The sequence below is a fragment of the Salarias fasciatus genome, chromosome 20 (genome assembly GCF_902148845.1).
Source record: "Salarias fasciatus chromosome 20, fSalaFa1.1, whole genome shotgun sequence".
NCBI lineage: Eukaryota > Metazoa > Chordata > Actinopteri > Blenniiformes > Blenniidae > Salarias > Salarias fasciatus.
The window spans coordinates 14,122,861-14,149,298 of NC_043764.1; the positions used below are offsets into that span (position 1 = coordinate 14,122,861).

At 42.8% G+C, this 26,438-nt stretch overlaps 1 protein-coding gene across 1 annotated transcript in view; it reads right to left on the minus strand.

Annotated features, from left to right (window-relative positions):
- The window catches only part of LOC115408843 (band 4.1-like protein 1), a 41,241-nt gene extending 20,230 nt beyond the window's left edge, over positions 1 to 21,011 (minus strand). Inside the window, exons 1-3 of the mRNA XM_030119783.1 lie at positions 20,837 to 21,011; positions 5,543 to 5,631; positions 5,066 to 5,215 (exon numbers count right to left, since the gene is read on the minus strand). Coding sequence (XP_029975643.1) covers positions 5,066 to 5,215; positions 5,543 to 5,614 — 222 coding nt within the window. The 5' untranslated portion in view covers positions 5,615 to 5,631; positions 20,837 to 21,011. The remainder of the gene's footprint in view (positions 1 to 5,065; positions 5,216 to 5,542; positions 5,632 to 20,836) is intronic.
- Between the last annotated feature and the right edge of the window lie 5,427 nt (positions 21,012 to 26,438).

Here is a 26,438-nt window from a genome sequence, read left to right on the forward strand (position 1 = left end):
TCCTGGACTTCAGCTGGTGATTTGTCCTGTGAAAACTGTTTTTCCTGCACCATTTCAGCTACTGCTGCAACACCAAGTCAAGACATTTTCAGCGTATTTTTTTTTCTTGAATTGCAAGTAAGAACACTAAGTATTTTTCAGATCTGAACATTTCACTCTCCTTTGAAAAGCAGCCGTGTTAAAGAGATGGGACGTGTCTGGTTAAATATAGGCTAAATGACAAAAGGAGAAGAAGAAAATATTACAATATGCCTCAGTTTTCTTAGATTTTAAGTCGAGATAAGAAGAGATTCATCATTCTGTGAGAAACCCTGCAGGCAGGCAGCGCTACAACCCATGCACTCATTAAAACTACTAAGAATCTTTCTCTGCTATCTGGAGAAATAACCCCATGCAAGAAAGAAAGCCAAAAACCAAGAATGAATAGTCATATTTTGACTCTCAGGCGGTACTGCAATAACACACACACACACACACACACACACACACACACACACACACATATCCAATGCCTCCAGAAATGCAAGTAAATACCATGCTAACAAGCTGCCAAAGCCACATATTGACAACTTGCAGGGATACCAGTCTCATCCACACCGAAATTCAAAAAGTATCTAGTAATAAAAAAATAAATAAATAATAAATAAATAAAATAATTACAAAAAATATCATTCTAAAGTCAAAGGAATATAGGGCAACTTTATCTGCACATTTCAGCAACAAGACGATTCACAGTGTTTTCCATCAACAGAGAACCGGGTCCTTATCTTAACCACATTTTTAATTATATAATGTAATTCCAGAATAGAGTTCAAAATGTTCATACTGTGAGTCGCCATACATTCTATAGATCCTTGGAGTGAAAGTGCTCAGTTATAAATTGGCCTGATGATCATGAAGAAAATACTGAAATAATAAAATAAATAAATAAATAAAAGAGTATAAATTAAATGAAAGGCTCATTAGGCATGTCAGTACAGTGAAGTTTCCAGCACTGTGTGTGCCAGAGCACTTGGTAAAACTGGCACGTCAGAAAAACAATATTAATCGAGGCTGTGCAAGAGATTGCTTTGTTTAGCAACTTTACAGCTCTATAATAAACTGGTCTGCCTCTTTTTCAGACTCCACCACTTTCCTGCGTGCATTAGAAAGCAAAAACAGGAGAGAGGAAACCCTGAAGTGTTGAGAATTTTTTTTAATTAATTAATGATTTGAAATTATTTAATCATTTATCGTGCGAGTAACTGCGTTTGATAAATCACAAACATGTTCTCGTGTCTTCGAGCTGATGCATTCTAAAATGTCTTATTCCATTGCTAAACATCAATGCCAGAATAGAAATATTGATTTTTCTCTTGCTGTGAATGAGTGTCCTGAAGGGTTAAACTCTTATTTGTGGCGTCAGTTTCTGAAACGCTTCCAGGTTGTCGTCCATAAAGCAGCAGAACCAGCTTATTTTAGCTCTTTTAATGCGTTGTCGATAGTCCTCGTAGGCTTTAGAGAAAATTAAAGAACTGATTTGTTTCATATCAGCTTCAGCTCTATTACTAAAGTGGGCTGGGAACCTCAGGCTGCAAAAAGGAGGGGGGTTAAATGCATGTGGGGCCTCTATGAAAATATTTCCACAGCCTGAATGCTGTTAAAATAGTGCATGTGTTTGCAATCTGGAGCTTTGAAAGATCAGAACGCAGTGAATTCAAAAAATGCAGTCCCCCAAATAGCTCTGCCTTGCTAATGAAGTGGAAACTCATGGTCTCATATGGTTAAGCAGAACCAAACCATAAAAAAAGATAATTCCATGGGTTGGATCTGCAGCAAGAAGTGTTGAACTAATCTGAATGGGTGGACAATGATCTCCTCTCGGTTTTATTTAAAGAGGGGTTTTTTTTCCCTTTTAAATTGCAGGACCGTTCATCTGCGAGAAGGTGGGTAGTATCAGTGGGAGGCTGAGCTCGGTGGTGAATAGTGCAGTTAAGGGATAGACAATGGAGAGTGAACACACTGCACTTGGTCAATATCTATAAGGTCATAAGCCAAATATCAATAGGAGGCTCAGGCTGCTTCCTTTTTTCTCTTCTGTCCGGGACCTGCTTGCTCGGCGGACATCATGACTGTAATTAAAATAATGATTCATTCATATAATTCATCACTGCGGCTCCGCTTGCCCCCTTTCCATTGCCGACACGCTGATATATGCACTCCCATTCATACTGCATCACACAAACAGGCGCTCCTGAGCTCTGCCTCCTCTCCATCTTCCTCCCCACCTCCTGCCCCACTCTTCATCTTTTCTTCCTCCCATTCTGTTTTCTCCCCAGTCCGACGTAGGAGCGCTCATCTGTCAGCCGCATGGATTTCCTGTCAAAGCCCACTACGTCCAGTGTCAATGGCCAGATGACCTGAAGAAATGTGAGCGTATGCATGCATGTAACTAAGAGCGGGGGGACGGCTGGGGGTTGGGAAAAATGAAAGAGCGTCCTCAGTCAGGCTTCCCGACGTATTCCTCCGCTCGCCGGCTCTTGTGAGTAAAATATGTGAGGTCAAGTGGGAGGCAGTAAGCCATAAAAGGAATATAGTTGACATGAATGAGGCTGAGGGGCCAACAAGCTCATTTCCAAGCACATCACACTCCATCTGCGGCAGCGGCCAATGGGGCTCCGCCGCTGTCTTAATACGAGCAGCGGCAGCCGTGCACGCCCTGCCGAGGATCTCCCACTGGTGTGAAACACCCCCTCTGACATCCCTCAGAAGTCATTCCAGTCAAAGAGTGGATTAATTTCCTGCAGCTCTTCATCATGATGTGGGCTACTGTGAGGTTGAAATAAACCATGAGTGGTGGGGTTTTTGCCGCTGCTTACAAACACAAAACCGCTACAGAGTCACGATTTATGGAGGTCGGGGATTGCTCATCTGAGCCTTCCATCCCCCACAATGCAGAGCCTGCCTCACCTCCATCCGCCCGTCACTGCGCTTCCTGACTCAGTAGCATGTATTACCAGGGGAGACTGGATTCCACTGAGGTGTGCTATGCTGAGTCAAGCACTGCTGTTTAAATAGGGGGAGACGTACACCATCTTCATCGGATGCAACAACAACAACAACAAAAAGAATATATAAATTACCCTGCACAGCACGATACAAATTTTAAGTACGTGTGCATTTTAGTTGGAAGAAGCAGCCAAACATTATTTTACCCACAGTGCAAAAACAACCTTTTTAAATCATTTTTCCAATTACATTTCTGCACATTTGCAGACTTGCAAATGCTCCAACAACTGCCAGAATGGGTCTTTGGAAAAGAAGCCCTGTGTTATGCTATAAAGATTTATTTATTTTATTTAGCTGTCATATTCATTTTGTCTTCACAGAAAACTGAAACAACCAAAGTGGAATCTATATATTGGGGCCTAACGGAGCAAGAAAAAGAGTCAAGCAAGCTGATTGTTAACTCTCTTGTTAGTTAAATCCCTAATAAATATTGCAGAAGTCAATTTAAGTCAATGCAAACTGTGTAACTTACAGTCAATCGGCCGTCAGGTAGCACAAATGAAAAGTCAGGAGTGTTTATTCCATGAGAGACATAAAGAGTGAATGTGTGTCACTCAGTGAACACACTGTAAAAACAACTTCAGATCAAATATCTACTCATAATGTCTGTATGTTTCCGTCAGTTACCACAGTACACGGTCCACATGGTGCAGTGTTTAGCAGTCTTGTCTCACAGAGAGCATATCTCCGGTTTGAGTCTGGCTTGCGGGTCTTTCTGTACAGTTTCCCTGCTCTCCCTGTGTGTAGGTGGTTTTTTTCTGGTTACTCTGATTTCCCTCCACAGTCCAAAAACTGGCATTTGAGGTAAAATGAGTCTAAATTTGCCTGTCAGTGTGAAAGTAAGTGAGTCTGTCTCTGTGTTTGCTGTGTGATGGACCGGCGACCCGCTCAGGGTGCATCCTGCCCTCACCCGTCCACGCTCAGCCGGGGTCAGTCAAGTTTGATACAGCGGTGAAAAAAGAAGAGATGGTTGAATGGATGAACCTCAAGATGAGTCAGTGGATGGCTCGGAGTTTCCTTTCTGCTACTTTTAAAGGAGAGCAAATCCAGATCACATCATTTTCTAGGAATCTTTTCATCCCTCACTGTAGAAGATACATGGTTTTCTTTGCCTCATCTGTAAAGAGAAGTTTGATTGACTTAAATGTTTAATGTACATTGTGATTTAAAAAAGAATTAAGATTTTTACTTCCACACTGGGCCAACATATGAAAACGAGATGTGTGTTTATGACATAACTTCCTAACAAAGCAACACAGAGCATATTATTAACAGCTATAAGCTTACAAATAGCACAAATCTACAAAGGCATCAAGACAGAAGCTGGAATTCCTCCCATCTACTGCTTCACCAATGCTTCTGAGGCCCGTCATGTCCTGTTTGTTCCTATTAGAGCGACTTGAACGGCGTGGAGTTCAGACGTTAATTGAAATTCGATCACATCATGCCAGAGCTCATATGAATATAAACACGCTCGTTCCACTTGTTTGCAGCACTCCGGGGTTCAACAAATGCGCCACACTGACCCAGCAGTCCCACATGATCACATCAACGTAAACACCGCTTCATATGTGTTGCTATTATTCAGTCTGCCTCAGTTTTTTTTATGCATCAATGGATGCCAAACACAATAGGAGCAGTAAACTGAACATTTAAAAAACTTTGAGACTTTTGAAATATCTTCAGTAAACCCTCAGGGTTCCTTGTGCACAAATGTATTATTCCTATTAAATCAGGTAGATGAAAAAGCCTTTGAAGAGGGGACTGAAACAATGGAGTAATAATCCCCTATTACATCAGAAACTGTGATTGCACCCAACTCTAGCAATCCTTGACCTTTCATGTTTATTCATTTGTCTTTTTTTTAAATATCTGACTGCTTTCGCCTTGTTTGACTAGTGTCCAACTTCAATAATTTATTCAAAGTCAAACTTTTTTCCAGGAATCCAGCGTCATCCACCATATTGTCTCCCCAGCGTGACTGACAGCGCAGATCAGGCAGAACGGCGAAGCGTACCTCAACTCCAGTCTCATAGTCTGATCCGTCGAGGAGGGTGACTTTAACGGGGACGGTTTTGGGCCGCTTGGTGCTTTTCTGTGGGGATTTGGAGGCTTTGCTGGGGGTCTTTTCTGAGCTATCATCCATATCCCCGTGGTCCTCTGGAACCTGGGAGAGAGAAAAATCCTTCCTCAGAGAGTGTGAGCTTCCAAATCGCTCTACTTTGTCTTTCATTTAAAATATTTGAATTCTGAGTCTCCAGACGTTTATGTATTTGTCTTACAAAGTGATTTAACTCCGGAGTCTTTGATCACAGGAGGCAATCATCAAATGCATGATGTAGAGTGAGCCGCTCCTCTAAGATGTTAAGTTACTGGCACAGACAGGGCGGGCTCACCGCCTTGCATATCAAACAGGGAGCCGGAAGGGCCCTGAGTGATTGAAAGACCTGAGTAAAATGATCTACAGCTGCTGTGTGTTCTACAGTGCTCCCACCTGATTGGTTCTCCTGGCGTCACCCTCCATCGCGGTCTTCATCTCCCCCGCCAAAGCCTTCTCTGTTGTCATAGAAATGGATTGCAGTCCTGCAACCACACACACACACACACACACACACAAAAAAAACATATTCAGTCGACATCAAATATTTTCCAATTTCCAAATCAGTGTGAAGTGTTTACTGCTGCTAGAAGTCCAGTCTGCCAATGGACTCCTGATGGATTTGACTCATGAGACTCTCCAATCTGCACGCAGCGTACGGAGTCCTCGCTGCAACATTACGGCCGCGGAAGCTGAACCTGTGGTGCCATCGCGTCCAATTCCAGAGTCTAGGCGGCCGTGTGGCGCCTTTGACGATCCTCTGCCGCCACGCAGACGAAGCAAAGGAAGCGTCGTTCCAGATACACGGCCACTGCTCTGTGTGCAGGAGGATGGAGAGAGAGAGGGAGAGCGAGCGCGGCTCAGTCGGAGCTGGCTCAGAGCCTCTGCAGGAGCACTCTGCATGAAGAGCACTGGCTCCAGGACACTCTCGCCTCACATGAGCTAAATAGATAGCATAAATTACATCAGCCGGAGAGCCCTGCAGCGCCGTGCAAGACAGCAGACGCACCGAGATGCCGAATAAGAGAGTGACATGATGGGGGGGTTGGCGAGGCAGCTGGGAATGTGACAACAATCTGAGGATGAGATGGGAGGAAGGACAGAGGTTGCGAGGAGAGACCAGCGCGGGGAGAGAGGAGGCGCTGGAGTGGCGAGCGTCGAAATGCGAATATTCAGCGGAGACGGACGAGGGCTGTCATTTGAAGGTGACCACTTCAGCACTTGAATTGGACTCTCACGCGGCGCCCTCTCTCCGGGTCACATGCAGGAAAATGGCTGATATTCAGTCCAGGTGTTGCAGCGCAGATGAATGAATTATCCCAGATGGAGCCCTGACTGAAAAAATGTAACTCCACTATGAAAGGTGAGGACGGGATCACGGGTTTATATCGGCTCAATGTGTCAGCAGAACTTTTTCGATAAAGTGGAGAAATTACTGCAGGATTACTGGCTGTATGAATTTTTTAGCTTAAGCCATTTTTAAGAAAGATGAGGTTGTGATGGGCCAGTATTAGTGCAGAGTTTTAGGGTGATTTCATTTCCCTGTCAGGGGAAAAATATGTGGTGGTGAATTCTGATTGAGGGCTGCAGGGCCGTGTAGGAAGCACTGACAGCAAGATTCTGAATGAATGAATGAATGAATGAATGAATATAGTCAGCTGCCCCCCATGACCCTAAACTAAGCAGAGCAGTAAAGGCTAATTAAGTACAGGGCTTATCTTAAATCTAGAATGTTAATTTCTTCAAATACTGTGAGTAGGGAGGGCACACTTTACAGTATAATGTCACAGATTTTGTTCAAGAAACTTGTAGAAATGCCTCAGGTTCAAGTTATAGAGTAGAAAAACTGGAGCTCCGACTGCTTTAATAATGACAAAGGTGTAAAATGATCATAAAGAAAAGACAAGCTTCCTCATTCCAATTTTTTTCATTCTTAATGAAACCTTTAAATTTAAAGAAAAACATGAGAAAGGGGAATGTCGAGCTCTCTAAATGTACAGCATATCACACAGTTTCTGAAAGATATTTGTAATTTATATCTTAACGCCTCAATGAGAAGGAAGAAAAACAAATAAAGCAGGAGGTTAATTAGACCGAGGGATTGGAGAAGAACGGCGTATAAATCACACACACAAGAAAAAAGATATAGTTGTATTTTTGCTTTAACAACAGGTTCTAATTAATAGTTTTTCCTCGGCCAGCTGTCTGAGGACACTTTGGCAATGACAGTCTGCGAGGCCGAGACGCCGCACGTCTCGGCTTTCATGCTAGGTCAGTCTGAAGCTGCATAATGAAGCCGCATCAAAGAGGCGTGCAGTCTGGCTTCTGGACGGCTGCAGATGTCACACACTCTGTGCACTGTCCCGCCTCAACTTTGAAGGGCCCGTGGGCTATTTAATTAACGCGTTTAATGAATACGAATATAATTGGGATCAGAAAGTGTCTCCTCTTTACTGCTGTACATTATATACAGAGATAAGCTTTTGTAGCACCCTCTCAGGCCGGCTCTTGTGCTATTTCAGGCTTGCGGAGGGAGATCTGTTTGATAATGGAGGCAGACAGTTAACCTGAGGACATGTTGGAAGATGAATGGCACAACACTGCGGTCTTGAAGTGTTTAGCATATCTCAAACACAGGAATCCAGTTACAGTGTGCGAACACCAGAGAGCACGGACACATTTCATCCTCGCTCCTAGAATAGCTGTATCACTGAAATAATGAATTATTCCAAACTGGTTTCAACTGAAATATCCGAACATCCATTGAGTTAACGAAGAACAACCAATAATGGCCATTACTGTTACTTCAGTGTTAAATTGTGGTGTCCTGTTCCAGTGATCGCACCACAGATCGCACACATTCATGATCTGAATGATGGTTCATATACTAATACTAATGCATATATGCATTGTACACAGATCTATCACAGATCACAGCTACTGAACTCACACAACCTGCTGAGGTGCTTAATTTCGTACTACTTTTCAGTTTTAGGTCTGAAATTAAAGGTGCCCTAGGCAGGATTCGGCATCTCCGCCATCTTGCTTAGGGTTACCTAAGCAAGATGACGATTTGACCCATCTAAGATGGCGATTTGAAACCCAGCTCAGCCAATCCTGTCCTGTTTTCTCTGACATCACGCCCTTACGTAAGCTAAGCCCCTCCCACAAGTACGTGCGAAGAACGCCCCTCGACCAATCACGGTTGGAGCCTCAGGGGCTCTTCTGATTGCTCAAAGATACCGGGAGCGGTCGAGATTCCTTTTCAGCTCAGAACAGAGACAGATGGAAACGCTGCGCCCTCGCGGTAGTGCAATTATGCTACACTCCTAAAGGATTAACAATGGATACTCTAACATTTAATCCAAAGAAAACACAGAAAAATTAGCATTGACTAGCAAAATCCTGCCTACAGCAGCTTTAAGACTAAAATGATTTGATAGAATCATATTTGCTTTTGGAAACTCTCACTATTCTATCATCACTTTTTGAAAATAATTCAATGGATGACTTTCAAAGTACATTTTAGCACCTGCACCAACATTACGTTAAAGAATATGAGGACACATGTGTCAATAAAGTGATAAGACACGCAACACAGCATCTTGATTAAAAAAGCAAAAAAAAAAAAGAAAAGTGAAAAAAAAGTCTGTTTCATCCACAGTAACATCAAGAGAAATTCAAGCACTCCTCTATTTTCATATGAATGAGGTGAGTAAGGTACAGGGAATTATTGTGCACATGATCTATATTTCATGTCCATTCTTTTCATCTTAACTTTAGATTATCTCACTCATATGCTCGCTGGTGTGCGCCAGTAAGATCTGTTCACCGTAATGCGGCTGTCGGAGCATCTGGGAATCACAACCGAAAGCTCCAGAAGAATCCTAATGGATCCGTGTCAGGAGACTTTAGGCCGCTCATTTCACATGCGACGCCACCGCGAGGCCAATCAATTCTTCCATTTGGGTCACTTTATGATTCAATCATTTTTGGGTCCAAATCAGTTCTGGTTCCTGCACAACCTAATCACCTGTGCGGGAGAGATGATGGGAGCTGACGGCTGCGTGAGCCGCGGCGGCTGACGAGACTCCAGATTTCCAAAAAAACAGTCAGCGTCTTCAAACAGACTCGCAATAAAGGTCTTTCTCTGCAAAATCATCTGGGCCTGTTTGGTTCTGCGACTTCAAAGAGTGAGCGTCGGGGAAAGTCTCTCTGAAGTTTGTGACAGCGCGGTATAAGAGTGAAGCTCTGAAGACATTTGATGCTTCCCGAATCCTCCAAAAATAGTTGCATTGCATGAGTTGGCTTTTTTTATTACTGAGATATGACAGAAATACCTTTGTTATTTATATCTTAGAAGTTTTGGGTCAAAATTAAAACTGTGGGATAGGATCAGAGGGAGTGCTTACATTGTTATCTAACAAAGCAGTGCATGTTATTGCTCAGGTACCGCTGCACTGTGTTTGAGCCAAAGATGACAGAAATAATCCCAGACAGCTTTCTTGCCGCTTCCACTCTTTTCCATTTTTTTTTCTTTCATAGCGTGTGAGCAAGGCATTGTAAGTGACATTAAGTGGGTGTGTTGTAAATTTCAGGCTTGAAAGCCGATTGCACCTACAGCTCAGAAGAAGTTGCCCCAAACGACCAGTGACGGTGTCAGACATCAAGAGGCTGCAGTCAGCGTGACGCCGGCAGAGAAACACCGAGCTCGGCGCTGTTTACCCAGCCTGTTGAATCAATGCTTGGAACTGAAAACAGAGAGATACTGACAACAAACAAGGATCCAATAACTGTTTATTTGATTATTACTATGATTTTTTTTTTTTTTTTTTTTTTTTTTGGCGATGAGGCGTGCTCCTCTCACCTTCAAATAAAATCACACATTTGTGTACATAAAATCCAATTTGAGAAATCTCAAAATCAGAAACTGGTGACTGATAAAAGGTTATTTGCTTGCTGAACACTCACATGATTGGAGCCTTAAAGGCAGGGAGTAACACCAGCATGTCATTCCCAAAACACTGTTAACGTCGACGAGCACGTCGCAGACAGGATTCTTCAGGAGTAAACAAATGCTACGTTCCTCCTTCAGTGAACACAACTGCTTCGTTTCTTTTCTTTAAGCTTTTGTTTTTTGTTTTTTGTTTTCTTTTTGGGGGGGTTGAAGCTTCCAATGGGGACAAAAAAATGATGTGCAAGAGTGCAAAATGTTTCACTGGTGTAGCATTAATTAATTTACAAATGAATGCAAAATAATTTGACTGCAGATCAATGCAGCCTTTAAAAATCTAAGAAAAAAACATCAATAGCTGAAGCTGCTTCAAGTCTTTTTGTTTTCCTTCCTTCCTTTTTGTCTTTAATCATAACAGAATCATGGTACATTTGGCATTTGAAAGTTTACATTGTTTCTTTTCATAATTTGTGTTTGTTCACCTAAAAGCAGCTGTATGATTTACCCCTAAAAAACAAACAAATTGAAGGATGTGTTAAAAATGAACAAAGAAAATATGTCAAGTGGAAAATAATTGATAAAAACTGCTATAAGACTTCACAGTGCCGGAGAGACAGAAATTGTAGAGCCCATCAATAATTCTTTTTGAATTTGTCACTGTGAGTAATGGTTTAGGACTTTTTTAATATGTAGATATCCATTAGAGCTTCTGCTTTAAAAACATTAATTAAACTTCAGTGTTTAGTCAGAGGACGTTGTTACTTTTGCTGAAAATCTCGCCTGTATCTTGTAAGTTAAACTCTGACAAACACTGGAATTACTGTTTCAATCACTACAGTCACTATATGTAAGTTTTAAATACAACAGTAGTGGTGGATTTACGTTAATTGTCCCCAAAAACATTGTAATTACGACTGCAATAATAGCTTCAACAGTCTCTATCATGTAGCTAAAATAAGACTGTTTACATGTTACTTCTAAGTTAATAAGGTCAATGCATGCACCAACGTCTAATTTTAAATCACAATTAAATTGCAATTACCTGTACATCTCATGTGATTCATTCAGAATGGAAACTCCAGGAATAAGATTCTCCAATAACACCAGAGCTGAGATGTTCCAAGACTTTAGTCTGCTTGGATTTTTTTTTTCTTTGTTTTTGCTCTCGATTGTTTTTATCACTTTGGACTTTGTTTTAAACGCTGGCTCTGGGTTTGAGTGCAAAGTAAAAGTGATAAATGTAGCGTCTGATCGTGTTCGGTATCTCCGACTGTCAAGCTGAGCAGATCTTATCTTTGAACTAAATAAATACGCTTTGTCTCCGTGAGAAGCGTCGCCAGTTTTGGGGGAACCGCAAAACACTGCGCACATCAATAAGATAAGCTGTGTTTAGCTGATCAGTCACAGTTATTGAAAATCATTTATGACGAGACTCAGATAAGCTAGATACATTTGTGCACAGACATGCTCAGGACTCCATGGGGCTCGTGGTGCCGCCGTATCTCTGGAGATGACCTCCTATGTGCTCCAGATTTTCACAGCAGATACACGGGAACCATGACTGAGCGCCGCGCACGTCCAGAGGTATATTTGGATCAAGCGCAGGACTCGCGAGCTGCACTCGGTGAACTGAAAAGAACGTCAAGGAAGAGAGGCAAAAAGCAGGCGACACTCATCATCTGCAGCAGGGCAGCTCAGATAAATTGCCAGATAATAAAACACATGAAGGCTGATCATTTGGGGCAAAATGACGTCTACGACGAAGCGTCCGCCGCTGCCTGCCTGAGCCCATTTATCTTCGTGCCATTTCTCAAACAAAGAGTCTGTCAATTCAGAGGCCCCCAAAAATGGATGCGTCTTCGGGCAGGCGTCAGTTGCCCACAGGTCCATCTTTCATCGTCAGATGGGCAGAAGAAATTTGTCAAATACAGTTTCTGGAAAATATGTCACGGCAGCATAAGGGGAAGCACGGGGATGACAGCTTGCGGATTCCTCTCACTCTTCAAACACGGCGAGCTGTCAGGAAATTGCACATGTGCGAACAGCGTCAAGTGCTGCCAGAGTACACTGAGAAAAAAAAAAAAAAACAAGCTCTGGTGGGCCTGAGAGCAAAACACGGGCCAAAGCAGCAGGCACGGGATCATTAGAACCTCTTTCAAAGCTCTGCAGCAGAGGTGTTCTAGAGAGTTTGTTCAAAAAAATCCATTAGAACAGAGAAAATCATGGAAATTGTTGCAATTCATTTTGAACAATGCCGTTCTGTATTAAATGGGCACTCAGTTACAAACAACCCAGGGTTTCAGGGAGTTCTTGCTAGAAACCTGCACTGTTTCTTAAATGAGTAAAAAAAAATAAAATAAAATAAAAAAAGCAATACCGATTTAGAAACAATATTTTCTGTCAGTTTTGACGTTTTCATGGGTACTTCAGAGCAGCCTCCTCACTGGATGCTGCTGATTGCTCCATTTTCCAGCTTTTACATCAAAGTGCCACGTTTAACTCTGTAGATCAGACGTGACTGCTTGTACAAATAAAAAGCCACATTTGTCTCATTCCTTCTTAACAAATACGGTGCGGCTCTTCTTGGAAGGAATGCATCGTCCTCTCAAGCACGTCCTGCAACGTCCCCCAAGGGCTTTAGCCCCCATACCGCATTTCATTATTACTTCTTTCCACTTGGCCAGTCTATTTGCAAAAGACAATGTGTGTTTTCGCCCAAACCACTGACTCCTGCAGCGTCCCCCTGTGTTCAAACTGTCTTTATTGTGATAATCAAAACAAAAATAACCACAGATGCTTGAAAAACCTGTTAATGAAACTTTAAGAGGGGGGAAAAAAAATCCTTTCACAGGTTAGTCTCTCAGTATTTCTTTTCACTGGAAGTGAAAATAATTCATTGGTGGTGCTTAAGACCATTTAAGACCACGCTGGAGTAAATGTTCCACCATGTGCTTGGTTAGATATCACAAAGGCTGAGCAATAAAAGCAGGAGACAGGGTTAACTGGCCCTTTAATGAAGACACTGATTGAATTCAGTTTGTCACATTTATTAGCGGCCGGCAGTGACCCTCTCCAGGCAGCGCCTCTCCTTAACCAGAACTTCATTTGTTTTCATATCATTTACCAAAAATGAATAAAGCATGTCCTCCAAAAGTACGGCCATAATTTGGCTCTTCACAAATAGGCAGGTTTCAGTGGATATTGCTTTGAGTCAGAGACAAAGAAAGTCTACTCCAACGATGCCATCTGTTGGTTCTGGGGATGTTTTAGGAAGAGTTGCTCTGATCGGCTACAAATATGATGAGCGTGGGTCTCTTCATTCGGTGCCAAGTGCAAAAGTAACCGGAGGGAATTAAACCGGATGGTTTGGCTGCCCTAATGGATTTTTTTGGTGCGTTTTGGAGGTAAATCCCTCCCTGTGGCGCCGTTGACGAGCTCAGAATACAGTTAGTGGGCTTATCATTAGATGTCATTAGTGCAGGCAAACTGATGAGCCACAAAGGGAAAACACAATATTTCCAGCATGGCAATTTTTTTGGTCTTTTTTTTTTCAGTAGTAAATATTGATTGAGTACAAAATGTTGTGACTTAATTTTTAGATCAAATGAAGTGGTCACTGTGGTCAGCCTTCAGTATCTGCATAGAGAACATACAGTAGAGAAAACAGCACATTACACTGTATACATGCACTAAATCACTATGTCTGCACTGGCACGGTGGCCACCCTCTGCCGGAGCCAATCACAGTGCATTTTTCAATAAGCCTTCCCATTTCATCGCGCAGCTCCCTCCACATCGCAGCTTTACAATCAGCGACTCCCCTCTAATGGCATAGTCAGTCCATCAATCCTTACGGGGCAGCAGCCGGCTCCGGGAAGCCAGGTACAGGGCGGTGAGGGGGGGTTGGGGAAGAGTGGGAGTGGCGAGATGTCCTTGTTCTGGAGGAGCCGCATACACACACACACACACACACACACACACACACACACACACATACACACACACACACACACACTCTGAACCTTTGGCACTCAGCACTCCTGGAAGCACGTTGCGCAGCAGCACCGTTAAGTCTGCCGCAAATCACGTCACACTGCAACCGAGACAAATGATACGACTTCCGAAGCAATGAGGCTGCAAGTTCATCCTTTCTGAGGAGAAGGCGAGAAACCGAGCCCGGGGGAGGGAGATGTGCTACCTGCGCCCACACGGTGGAAGAAGGACTCTCTCGGGAGGAGAGTCTGCACTCCAACAGAAGGATTCACTCCGGCTTCTGCACTCCAGCATCCCGGCTACTGACTCCCTCATTTTTTTTAAGCTGATGCGAAAAGACAGATCCGATGATTGCAAACTTATCTACGCCTGCTCCATTGTCACTTGGACGCGCACGTCAAGATTATTAGAGCAGAGGGTCACTGTAAAGTTAATCCTCGTAGATTAAAACAAATCAAGCAATGAAATCTCCCAAAATGAGCTGTCAGAACGAATCCTTTGATTTATGAGATGAATATCTTCAACATAAATCAGATCACAAGAGCCATTGTCTTTCATTCTCCACTAAAAGTCTCGCTTACTTGGATGTGTCATAAGGCGGGGAACATTACTTCTTCCTAGAAACTACTGAACTAATTACGTTCCTCTATCAAAAACACTAATTTCAATTTTTTAAAAAAAGAATTGAACAGATGCTTGTGCGGAGGATACAGATTGTTAGACATGTTGACAGACTGCCAAACTTACTGACAAACACAATTCAAACAGACAAGCACGCAGCAGCAGGTTACATTTAAGATGAGAAACAGTAGTGCAGACAACCGCCCTCCTATACTGTGGTGTGTGAAGTCAATCTTCAAACTGAGAATATAAAGAATTATGAGTCCTGAAATATCATCTGTATTTACAGCTGGATCAACAGAGTCTCAGTAAACTTGGCCTCATCTGTTTCAACTTCCAAATGTCCTAAAACAAGATTTAAGATGTTATACATGAACAGCTTGTAATTTGTCAAGAAGTGAAGTGAAGTAGATGACTTCCAGGTTTAAAATTAAAAGGATGATTGAAAAAAAGAAGATTGAAAAGTAACGGGGAATACTGCTTAAGGACAGTAAATGGAGTGTTTGTAATTCATTTCTTCCATGGCTAAATGTCTCCTTTCACTACGACAATTCTCTTGATAACACGATGCTCTTTCAAACCACAATTTATTCTCAGCTGAGACTGATAACCATAAATCATTAGTTCACTGTTTACTGGTGGTTGCCTGAGGAGTATCCCATCAACGAAGTGCATTTTTTTGCCTAACATTTGCATTTTAGTGCTTTCTTCTATTTTTTTTTTTTTTTTTTTGTAAATGATAAGATGGATGATTTTAAGTGAAAATGCTCATGTGTCATGTGAGATTGAGATATTCTGAAACAATCCAAAAACAACTGGAGATATTTTACTCAGGAAATCAATGTGATGCTAACTTCGTGTAGTAGGTGAATAAATAGGATCATCCCAGTGGCACAAAACTGCTTTTTTCACTCCATACAAACAGACCATTGCGTCAAAGCAGCACCTTCCTCACACAAACACAACACTATGAAATTAACACATCTTCCAAGGCAACAGTGCACAGATCCTATAGGTAATGTTTCTGTTTCTGTCTTATGAATATTTAAAGACTTTGGTCATCAATATGAGTTTTTGTGGACCGAGTAAGTGAATTATTGATAATTATGATAGTATAGTCTAGCAATTTATAATGAATGAAGTGCAAGACGACAACCCTCTGATAACTTTCTATGCTTTCAAATTGGTCACTTAAAGTAAACTGTTCTTTTTGTTGTTTTTTTTTACTATTCTGACATTATAAAAGCCTTTCCTCCATGCTCGCAGCATTAAGGTTGCATCCTCTGTGTTTTTCATAGACCTTCAGACTAAATAGAGGAATTAACACATTGCTACAGTCCTCATTAAAGGACTGGCCAATGACAGGCGCCATGCTGAGCTTCCTGCAATGGAGGCTTTCATCTTTTTCCTATTTGACCAAAGCGCAGACTGTCATCACTAACAATAGTTAACACAGGCACCAGGCACGCCTGTTTAATATGCCGTCACCATGGAAACCCGGGGCTAACACTATCTGTCAAGCACATCAAAATAAGACAAAGGAAAAATAACAAAACGGGGCGAAAAACGGACGTGGAGAACGGGATGTAGGTCTTATTGTGCGAGCTGACACATGCACATGAGTCAGGAGGAGGTGAGGCTTCACACGCCACCGTCATGACGAGTGTGACGGCTCATGCAGATGAAGGTGCAGCGAAGTGACACGATGGAGGAAGCAGCGGTAGGTGGGAAGGAATGGCCAAGTTTTCAGGAAGATGACGGCGCTACCCGTTAAGGCAAAGGTCAGTCAGGTGAAATGTAAATCTGCGAGACGGTGTGTGTGTGTGTGTGCATTTCTGCTGGATCATCTGCCGGATGCCGCTTCAGGTTATCGCCCTGCAAACTCTCTGGGAAGAAAATGACGTTCTGCAAATGTGGTCATACTGAACTGAGGTGTGCACAGTGTGGTATGAAATATACTGCCGGTGTCAAAGAATAGTGCTGAGCTTGATTGTTTTTCATGAGGGAAATCATTTTCACTGCTTTTATTACACCATAAACTGAAACAATGGAGCCTGGGTTCAAGATGTGGAAATTAATGCCAATCAGACGTCTCATCTGTTGGCAACTCCAAATAACAGTGTCTTCAATGGTTATGATTAGCAACTGATTGCATAAGCCCCAAAGTAATAATCACTGTCAGTACATTCTGAACTATTTTGGCTTCTACCTTTTTTTTTTTAATTTTGTTATTATCTCAGGTCAGCTGTGAAGAGACTCCTGATTGACTGCTGCACTGTGGGTATAGGACGGTGCTGCATCAGGTGGCGAGGGCAGCAGAACACATCGTAAAGAGACAACGAGCCTCTCAAACACATCGACACCGATGAGATAGAGAAACATTCGACCTTTGACATTACTTAACGCTGTATGGTGTCCTCTAGAAGGAGATACAGACTCTTTAAAACAACAGCTTCTGTTATTTGTCATTGTTTCACAGGGTTCCTCGTCAGTGACACAGTGTCACATCACGTCACCATGCTTTTAAATTCGTTTTGCAATTTAGGATTATTTCGGGATTCTTTAGATCTTTATAAACTTGACCGTTTCAGATCCACCTTACATGGCGGAAATGCTGAGCAGTCTTAGATCCTCAAGTTTGCTTTTGGTTGCTCCAAAGTCAAGAGTGAAGATGAAAGAGGCTTAAACTTTATCTGTCAGGAGAATCGTCCATCTTCTGAAATACGGTTGGCAGAATCTCTAATCACTTTTATATCACTGCTGTTATAAACTTTATCTATATATTGTCGTGTTGTCATTTCATGGGGTCGATTGGCAACTGACTTTGTATAAACACTTTTAAATGCTTCTGAAGGTCCTGCATAAATGGAGATGTTATTTATAAATCTTGATTCTTCTGTGAGCTTCCATGACTGGAATTTAGAGACGGTTCAAAGTTTTTGAGAGTCAACTGGTTCAACTCAAAAAAAAGTTGCAAATAATGTCAGCATGCCAGTGTCATTTAGAGTTTTTAACATACACTTGGTTCTGTCACTGTAAACGCTCTATTACACTGTACCGCTTTGTGTCTACTTCATGATACCTTTTTATTTGCTAAATAAAGGAAGCTCATTACTGCCGAAGCCTCCTGAACAGTATCTGTTGGTTATCAGCATTCACACCGATAACCTTCAGAAGATGCATTAATGCAGGCTGAAAATTGAACGTCTCATCTTGTGATTAAATTTAATTAGTGGTCCACTGTATAATAGAAAAATACCTGCGCCACACTGTGTTATCAGTCATAACTTTAATAGGATATTAGAGGAAGGATCGCTACAAAATGTGACGTCTGGCTGAGTTTAGCATTGTGTTCTGCGGCGCGCCATTTGTGATGATAATGCAAAAGTGACAGTTTATTACGTGCTGTTATCTTTAATATGCCTTTGAAAGCTCCTCTCACTTCTGAGCCGTGCGAGTTTCTCCTGTGGAGGATTCGGAGTTGGCTGTGAACCGACCACTGGCCCCTTTTCAATGAGCTATTACGAATCGATCATGGGACGACTTAAAACAGCACTCAGGGGAGAGTAGTATCAAAGAGCGCTACCTCAAACAAGCATGAGCGCTCCGCGCTCATGTGCACAAAATCGCACATACAGAGATGCATTCTGCTGATCTCCCACACGCGCACTTCCTCTCAGGGTGTTTTGCATTGACTGGTGGCAGATTACACAGAGGTTACACAACTAGAAAGCATGGAGTCGCCGCCTGTGAGCTTCATGTCGGCCGTATGGACTCGCCGTTCCCCGCGGTATTTAACGGAAGACTTTGCTTGAATTTCTGCAACGTTCTGCTTGTCACAGATATAAGAAAACTGTGCTGCGGGAAATGTAGCATGTAATTTCTGTATCACCTGCAGAGAATCTCCTCCAACAGCTGTGACGAAAAACCTGGAAAATAGGAATTCAATAATTTTTTCTGCAGGTCTTTAACAGAACATGCATCCACACAAAGAGGCTTTGCCCCTTAATCTGACCGAGCAAAGAGATGTGACAGAGGAGCGCCACGCGTTCTGGACTTGAACCCATTGTGTTGAACTCCGGGGAGGCTAAAAGTGGAGCAGGTGAAAGCAAAATGAGATTGCAGGATGCGTGGAGAGAAAGACGCATGAATGGACAGACGGATGGATTTTAGATTTAATTTGCCCCCTCCCTGACTCTTCAACTTCACGTTCAGAGTCTGGGAGATGCTGTTGCCCGTGGTGTGGCCGAATGCACAAAGGCTGACAGTCCTTCGAGGAGGAAGAGGATGAACAGAAGGGTGTTTTACAGTTAATGATAACTTTTACAGCCTGACGTTGTCTGGAGGTGTTGAAATAAAACTTGCTGAATATGGCAAATCTGTAGATCTCAACTCAGTGTTGTATTGTTTTGAAGTAAACTCTGTTATTTTGTCCCTTGCCAAACTTTTACTGTTACTTTTAGCTCCACAAAGACACAAGCTTTATGGTTTTGTGTTCTTGCAGATTGCTGTATCACCTCCAGCAGACGGGTACACCACATGTCTGCAGTCCAGCATGTCCCTGCAGCAACACAATTCAATTTAATGAAAAGGTCATCATTAAAGTCTGCAGAAAACAAGCCAGTCGTTACAATCAGATGTTTGAAAGCAGGAACATATGATGAAGGACCGTGGCTCCACAGGACCAGGAGTGCCCACCTCTGACCTACAGGCTGACTGGGGGTCTCCACCTTCCTTCTACAATCCAAAGATATGCATATTAGGTTCATTCATCATTCTAACTGACCCGTAGGTGAGTGCAGGGTGACTTTTGGAGAGTTTCCTCTCATAGGCCAAAAACCTGTGTGGCAGGTTAATTAGTGACTCTGTTATTTTGAGTGTGTGTGATAGTGTGTCTTTAGGAGTTCGCATTATGATGTCCAGGTTGTGAACTGCCCTCCCTCATCGTCAGCTGAGATCGGGTCCGCTGCCCCACAACACTGAGGTGCAAGAAAACAACACAGTTGATGGAGGCACGGTGTGGAGATTTCAGTCGTGCTGCAGAGTGGTGTAGTGGGCATTCTTTTGCATATAACAAGAATTTTCCTTTATCACAGTCCAGGTTGCAGAGGGGAACTTTATGTTTGGGGATTTTGTGTTCGTCCTTATGCATGCACTGGCAGTCTGGTGGTCGTCTCATGGTCCAAAAACATACATTTGGCACTAAAAGGTCACTCTCTATTAGTTATTGGGTGAATGTGAGTTTGTAGTTTTGAACTGTGACTGGTATCCTTTCTTCTGTGAGCCCTATAACTTTACCTCATGGTAGATGTATCAATGGATGCTTAGCAAACTGGCAAAACTTCAATGTCTGTGTATGATTTCCAAACCATTCCGTATACACCTGTTGCATGCATCTATGATGATTTTGGCGCACATTCTGCCAGTTTAAAGCTCAACCTAGGGCAACAAATCAAATATAGTATCAAATACAACCTCGGCTTTTAGTTTTAGGACCTTTCTCGTTCAGCAGCTCACTTTTTCACAAAGCACTTGACACACTGAGGAGAGCTGTGGTGCGCCCACGCCTGCCCCCTGTGCCACACCCGCGACAATACACTCCGTCTCCAATTAGCTCATTATCCTCAGCATCAGCTGTTAGCGTTTAGCAGCACACACACACACGCGCACACACATACACACAAATCTCTATTCTCCTGCACACTCTGCACGTCCCAGAACAGGTCCGAGCCATTTGTGCGTGGTCTGGATGCGCTCGGCGCCGGAGCCGATCGTGCGCGATGTGATCCAGCAGGATGATAAAGGTGCACCTGCCCGCCTTTCGCCGGGCCTTGATGTGCACGGAATAAAGGGCGTCCTCGTTCCGCGCAGCTCGTTAAAGCCAGCCTGCCAACCACATCGGCCGTGCTGGGTGGCTGTGTGGCAACACCCTCTCTCCATCCGCCCATCATGCCGGAGGCACAAAGCGGCGGCTGTGCGGAGCGTGCACGACACGTATGAGGCGAAGGCTCGTCACCGGCGTGAGAGGGATGCTCAGCCTCCGCGCACAATGTCACTTTTGGCGATAACCGGGGAACGCAGCATGCACCTGTTCCGCTGTCAGCGGACAAATAAACAGCGTACCTGTTCCGTCAGGTCCGGCTGTCAGGCTCCAGTCCAGACTGTGATCATTGAGGTCGCCGGTAACTGGAAGACGGACGCCGCCACCGCCCCGGAGCGCCTTTTCTCCCTCTCTCTCGCTCTCTCGCTCCCTCCCTCTCTTTCCCCCTCCCTCTCTCTCTCTCTCTCTCTCTCTCTCTCTCTCTCTCTCTGTACCACGGGAGATGGAGGCTGCAGGCTGGGATGGCAGATAGACACAAGCCGGCGGCGCGGATGGCTGACAGTCGCGAGGGCTGGGAGGACGGCGGAGGGGCGTTTTCACGTCGCGAGCGGAGGGAACTCCTAACGTCGTGCGTAATGTGCGAGGAGCGCGCGGCCGGCGACACGCAGCGTCTCCTCTTGCTCCTTTTCTGATTTTCAGGTCGTCTTTTCTCAGGAGCTTTGAGAAAAAAAAATGTTTAAACACACGATATTATTGTAGTGTTTCAATTTAATTTAACAAAATGGGAAAAAAAAGTTAAAAAACCCTTGTATATAGTTTCTTCTTTACGTAGAATAAATATAGAAAATATTCGAAATAAATTTTGGCAGGTGGCAGATAAAGAGTTTCATCATTCATTTGACTACAAAAAGGTCCCCCCACCTTCTGACCCACTTTTTATTATCATATACAACCATGTAGACACGTGCGCGCGCACACACACGTGCCAGACTCCACTCAGAAAGGCCCCCAAACTGACTTGAGCCTGCGATATTCCCCCTGTGAGGCGAGGACCTGAACCGATTGTGGAAAAAAATCAATGCCACGCTCTCATGTAAGCTAATTTACAATCAGCATCTCTAGTTGGGCCTCAGGATATAAAAGCCTCTACAAGAAAATCACAGGTGACAGTGCAAAGAACAAGCAGTGCAAAATACAGAACAACACAATACAAACTACAAAACAGAACTGGAATAATCTAATCATTCATGATCGCATGAGCCTTCTTCAAAAAGCATTTTAGTTTTGCCTCAAAGTTGTCTAATTCGTGATCTAAATTTAGTTTCACTGGCGATGAATTTCCTAAGAGAGAAGCAGATGAAATGAGGATTTACACAGGGGGGTTTTCCTCTGGATGCCCCACATGTTGCTGAGCCTGGAGCTCTACGTGGAGCCACAAGGTCACCGAGTAACCAAGGAGCTTGATTTCCACATTTATGGTTGAATTTGAGAGTGGGAAGATCAGTTAAATTATGAAAACTTCCTAATTAGTACATATATTACCTTTTTTACACATTTGAAGTTGTCATGCTTCAAAGCTTCAGAATAAACAGATGATTGACTGTTCTGAGGTTGAGGAGAGGTTTGCCATCACAAGACGGGGATGTTTCGGATCAGGTTAAAATGTGGCTGCTTGGCTGTTTCTTCTCCAGAGCTTTTAAAACTAATGGCAGTCATCCTTTATCCGAATGCACGAAAACTCCTGCTGAGCTGTTGCTTTTTGCACGGAGCAACACTTCAGGGCACTTTCTGATCCCATTTATGCACAAGCCATTAGGAGGCCAGATCTGATGTGCACTCGGCATCATTAATTACAAATCAATGAGCTTTGCATAACACTATTAGTGGCTGTGATAAAAGAGGTTTAGTGTATGTGTGTGTGATCAATTACCCTTGTTTTATGATGTTATAAATGTGTTCCCTCAGCCAGGGTGTTCTTAATCACACAAGTTTAAATATTTCACACATTTTGTGTCAAACCCCCCCTCCAAAAACAACAAACAAACAAACAACAAAAAAAAGCCCATTTCTGGGGGGATAAATACAGAGATGCTGTTGCTCCTATAGCAGTGTGTTGAGTGATGGAGGCTCAGTGGGTGATATATTGCTTTCGGTGACTCATAGGAACCTTCTGTGCTGAACGCCCTCTTTGGCTTTCACGCACAAGTGTTCCGTTGAAATGCAAATACGCGTACAAAAAAATAAATTCCTGCCACGCTTCAGCGAGTCTCCTTCGGTTGGTTACAGGATATGTAAAAACGAGCATATGGGGGATTTATTTGGAGCATAAACTAATGCAATGAGATGTTCGCTAATCCTTAAAGTAGCAGTATGTAAAATTTGTGATGACACGTTTGTGCATAGGTGGCAATAGTGAGTCACTTCAGTTGTTTTCAGTTTTTGTTTTGTTTAGTTTTTTCCCCACTGAGATGCTGGATTCATGAGAGTGGGCAGGCTGAGGGGAGCTGATCAGCTTGTTTCTCTGTGACTACAGCACGACCATCAATGGAAAGACTGTTGCTTTCTTTTGCTAGATGATTAAAAAATAAACTTTTCACATAGAAAAATAGTTCCTTTCTGTAACAGTAACAAAAAAGAGATATTGCAAGAATCTAATTCAGTGATGACAGACTGAGAAGCCAGAAGTCAGTCTGAGAAGAGGTGAAAACACTTCTCCACATGGTGGCAGTCAAATGCCATCCACACCTTTATCACTGGGGCAGAGTGTGATGCTCTGCTTCTTTTGCAGCTGCAGCAGTCAGTGTCATCTGTTCATTTTCCCTATTTAAACTACACGTGTCACGTGGGACTTTCAACTGCAGTCATCACAAAAGCGCCACATTGGAATCAAGTCAAAGTCCGACTCTCTGTGGTAAAATGTCCCAACAGCAGGACACTGAGGCCACCTCATATTTGTCCTTACTTTACTTAAACTATCATATTCCCTGCAATAGATTTCAACAAGTACTTCTCTGTGACCTTTATTATGATCATTCATTTGGTGAATTTCAGTAAATCTTCCAAATCGAATGCTTCAGTTTATCACTTTTAGGTTTTACTAAAAGTTGTTGCACCTAAATTGTTGTAATATTGACTTGAATCAATGAGTTCCTGAGTCTTCAATAATTTCATGATTTCAGTTTTTAGTCAAACTGTCATACACTGAAAAACGGGCCTGTTGTTAATAAAAAACATGCATACATGTTGCACTATATCATGGAGATCAAAAGACAACATAACTAATATATTTTGACAACAGTGGATCCACTAAAAAACTTTATCCTTTTTCTGGATTTGCCGTCAAATTTTTGCATCAAGCTCTTAAAACTTTGATATTTGCAGTTCCAGTCAACAGTGTTGGGGTGTGTATTTAGCCAGAATCTGAATAAATACATTCAAACAAGCTGTGTAAAGTGACGACTTCTCAGTCACAATTCATCTGAACTCTCCGCTCCGTTAGTGAGACAGATCGCTGAGCACTTCATCTATTGGAACATCTCGGCGGCTCCTCGTGGCCCCCGGGCTACAACAGGATAGATGGGTGGTCGTTTCATATATTTTGCAAGAAAAATAACCCAGGAAATAACCCAGGGCTGTAAATGTGCAAAATAAACATTTCTTATGTGAAAACAACTAACCTGTTCCTCTTGGCTTGTCACAGTTTCCAGGAACAGAAAATGTCCCTAAACATGCCAGCTGTTTTTCATCTGCACTTGAAGGTTTGATTGTGTATCTTATGATATCTACTGTCTGAATGTTCGAGGTAATTTCACTGCAAATTTTTACCCCATATTTTTAAATTACACAGCTTGTATTGTACCGATTATGTTTTGTTAGTCTGCTAAATTACCTGAAATATAAATTCATAGGTATTGCCTATTGTACAGTGGTTGGCACTCCCACGTGACTGGAAAACCACCGGCTGTGCCTTTCACAGGTGTGAACGTGAGTGTGTGTGTGTTGTCTGTCTCTTTCTCTGTGTGACTGACAGCTGTTGTGTCAAGGACGAGGTGAGGGTTCTCTTCAGCGTTGTGCAACAAAGAGATTTTCAACATGTAGTTAAATGATGTGTTTAAAAGCTATATTTAGCCACTATTTCCAATCAGGAAGGTATTTATTCAGACTGGGTGAAGGTGTGATGAGGTGAGAGAACTTCATACACAGTGTTGATAGAAAGTCAGAGATGTACTGCATGTGTGACCTGCCTGTGTGTGGACTTCTCTCCCGTTAACGCTGAGCTCCACTGTAATCGTAAGTGCTGCATCGTGTCTCGTAGGTTTACAGAGTGAAACCCCATCAGACCTCTCATCAATCGAAGTGCTCCACTGATCCCATGACACCTGAGTAAACAAACTTATGGACACACACACACACACACACACACACACACACACACACACACACACACACACACACACACACACATACACACACACACACACACACACACATTGTTCAAACAGTTGATTTCAGTCTCCCATAAGCACTACTAAACCTGGGCCCCATCTGACGGGCTGTATATTATGTGACCCTGTGGTATGTCCTTGTTTAAAGACCACTGGCGAACTGCACATGACTGCTGCTGCCTCCTCTCCACTGAAGCCATGCTCAATTTGGACGAAAACAAACACAGGGAGAACATTTCAGAGCTTTCAAAGGAAGAATTAATTCAGCATGTGGGTCTCAGCGACGTTCTCGATGCATATGTCCCATACTATACTGTGGTTTTTTTACCTCTAAATGTTGTCTATGTAGTTTCCCGAGAACACATGTTGAAGTGAGATTAAAGAATGAGAATACACATATACTGTACGCAATGTTGCATCACTGGATTCCATGATCTAAACAAGAAAACTCTACAAAGCTAGTATGAAAGGAAAAATAATATAACGGAAAAATTATTTAACCATTGATTGGTTTAATTGTAATAAACTAGTAGTAATGTCCATCCATCCATCCATCCATCCATCCATCCATCCATCCATCTATTCTATATACTGCTTTGTTCAAGTTAGGATCATGGTGATGTGGAATTATCCACAGGTGAAAGGTTGGCAACAACAGTCTGACAGGTCCTCGGCATGTCAAAGGCTAATATTAGGGTTCGCTTAAAAGCACTGATTAATCTTGTATATTTGTCTTTTGACTGTGAGAGGAACTCAGAGTACCTCAGGAAGAACCTAAACTCTCCTCACTAAAGCCCTCCAAATCCAGAATGGGTGTGGAGGAAGGGTGCCCGGACCCCTCCGGCACCATGCGGCCTCTGATGGCTGAGCCAAAAAAGAAATAAGAAAATCTGTTCAAGCTCACAAAGCCCAAAAAATCTTGTATCACTTGCCTGAAAACAGCTTGAGCATGAAGAGTGTCGAACTCCTTGTTTTCAAGTTTACCCAAAGTGAGCAATGGAAATAAATGATGAAAATATTCAAAGACTGAAAAAAGTAGATAACTTAAAGTGCACATAATCACAGGACCATCTGAAATGCAGATAGAGTATATACTGTAACATCGACACAATGTGCCGTGAAGCAATATTCTGAGGTATAATCGGAACAGACTCTTGGCATTTCTCTCAAACTGAAAATTCTGACAGACAAATTGCTTGAGATCAATGAGTCTCCAGATGAAATGATTGATTGAAGCGGCATTGTACTCCGGGCAGAGTTTCACGCTCTTTTTCTTTTTCCGCCCGCAGTGCGTTTGATCCTTCAAATACCTGCTCTGAACTGTGCCTAAGAACCATGCGAGCTTTTTCTTTCTCCCATCTGTGAAGGAAACACAGGGCGAGGAGAACAGCATGAACAAAGAGAGGACTTCTTCACAGTGAAGCCATGAAATCGACTTTAAAATGAAAGCAGCAGGTCT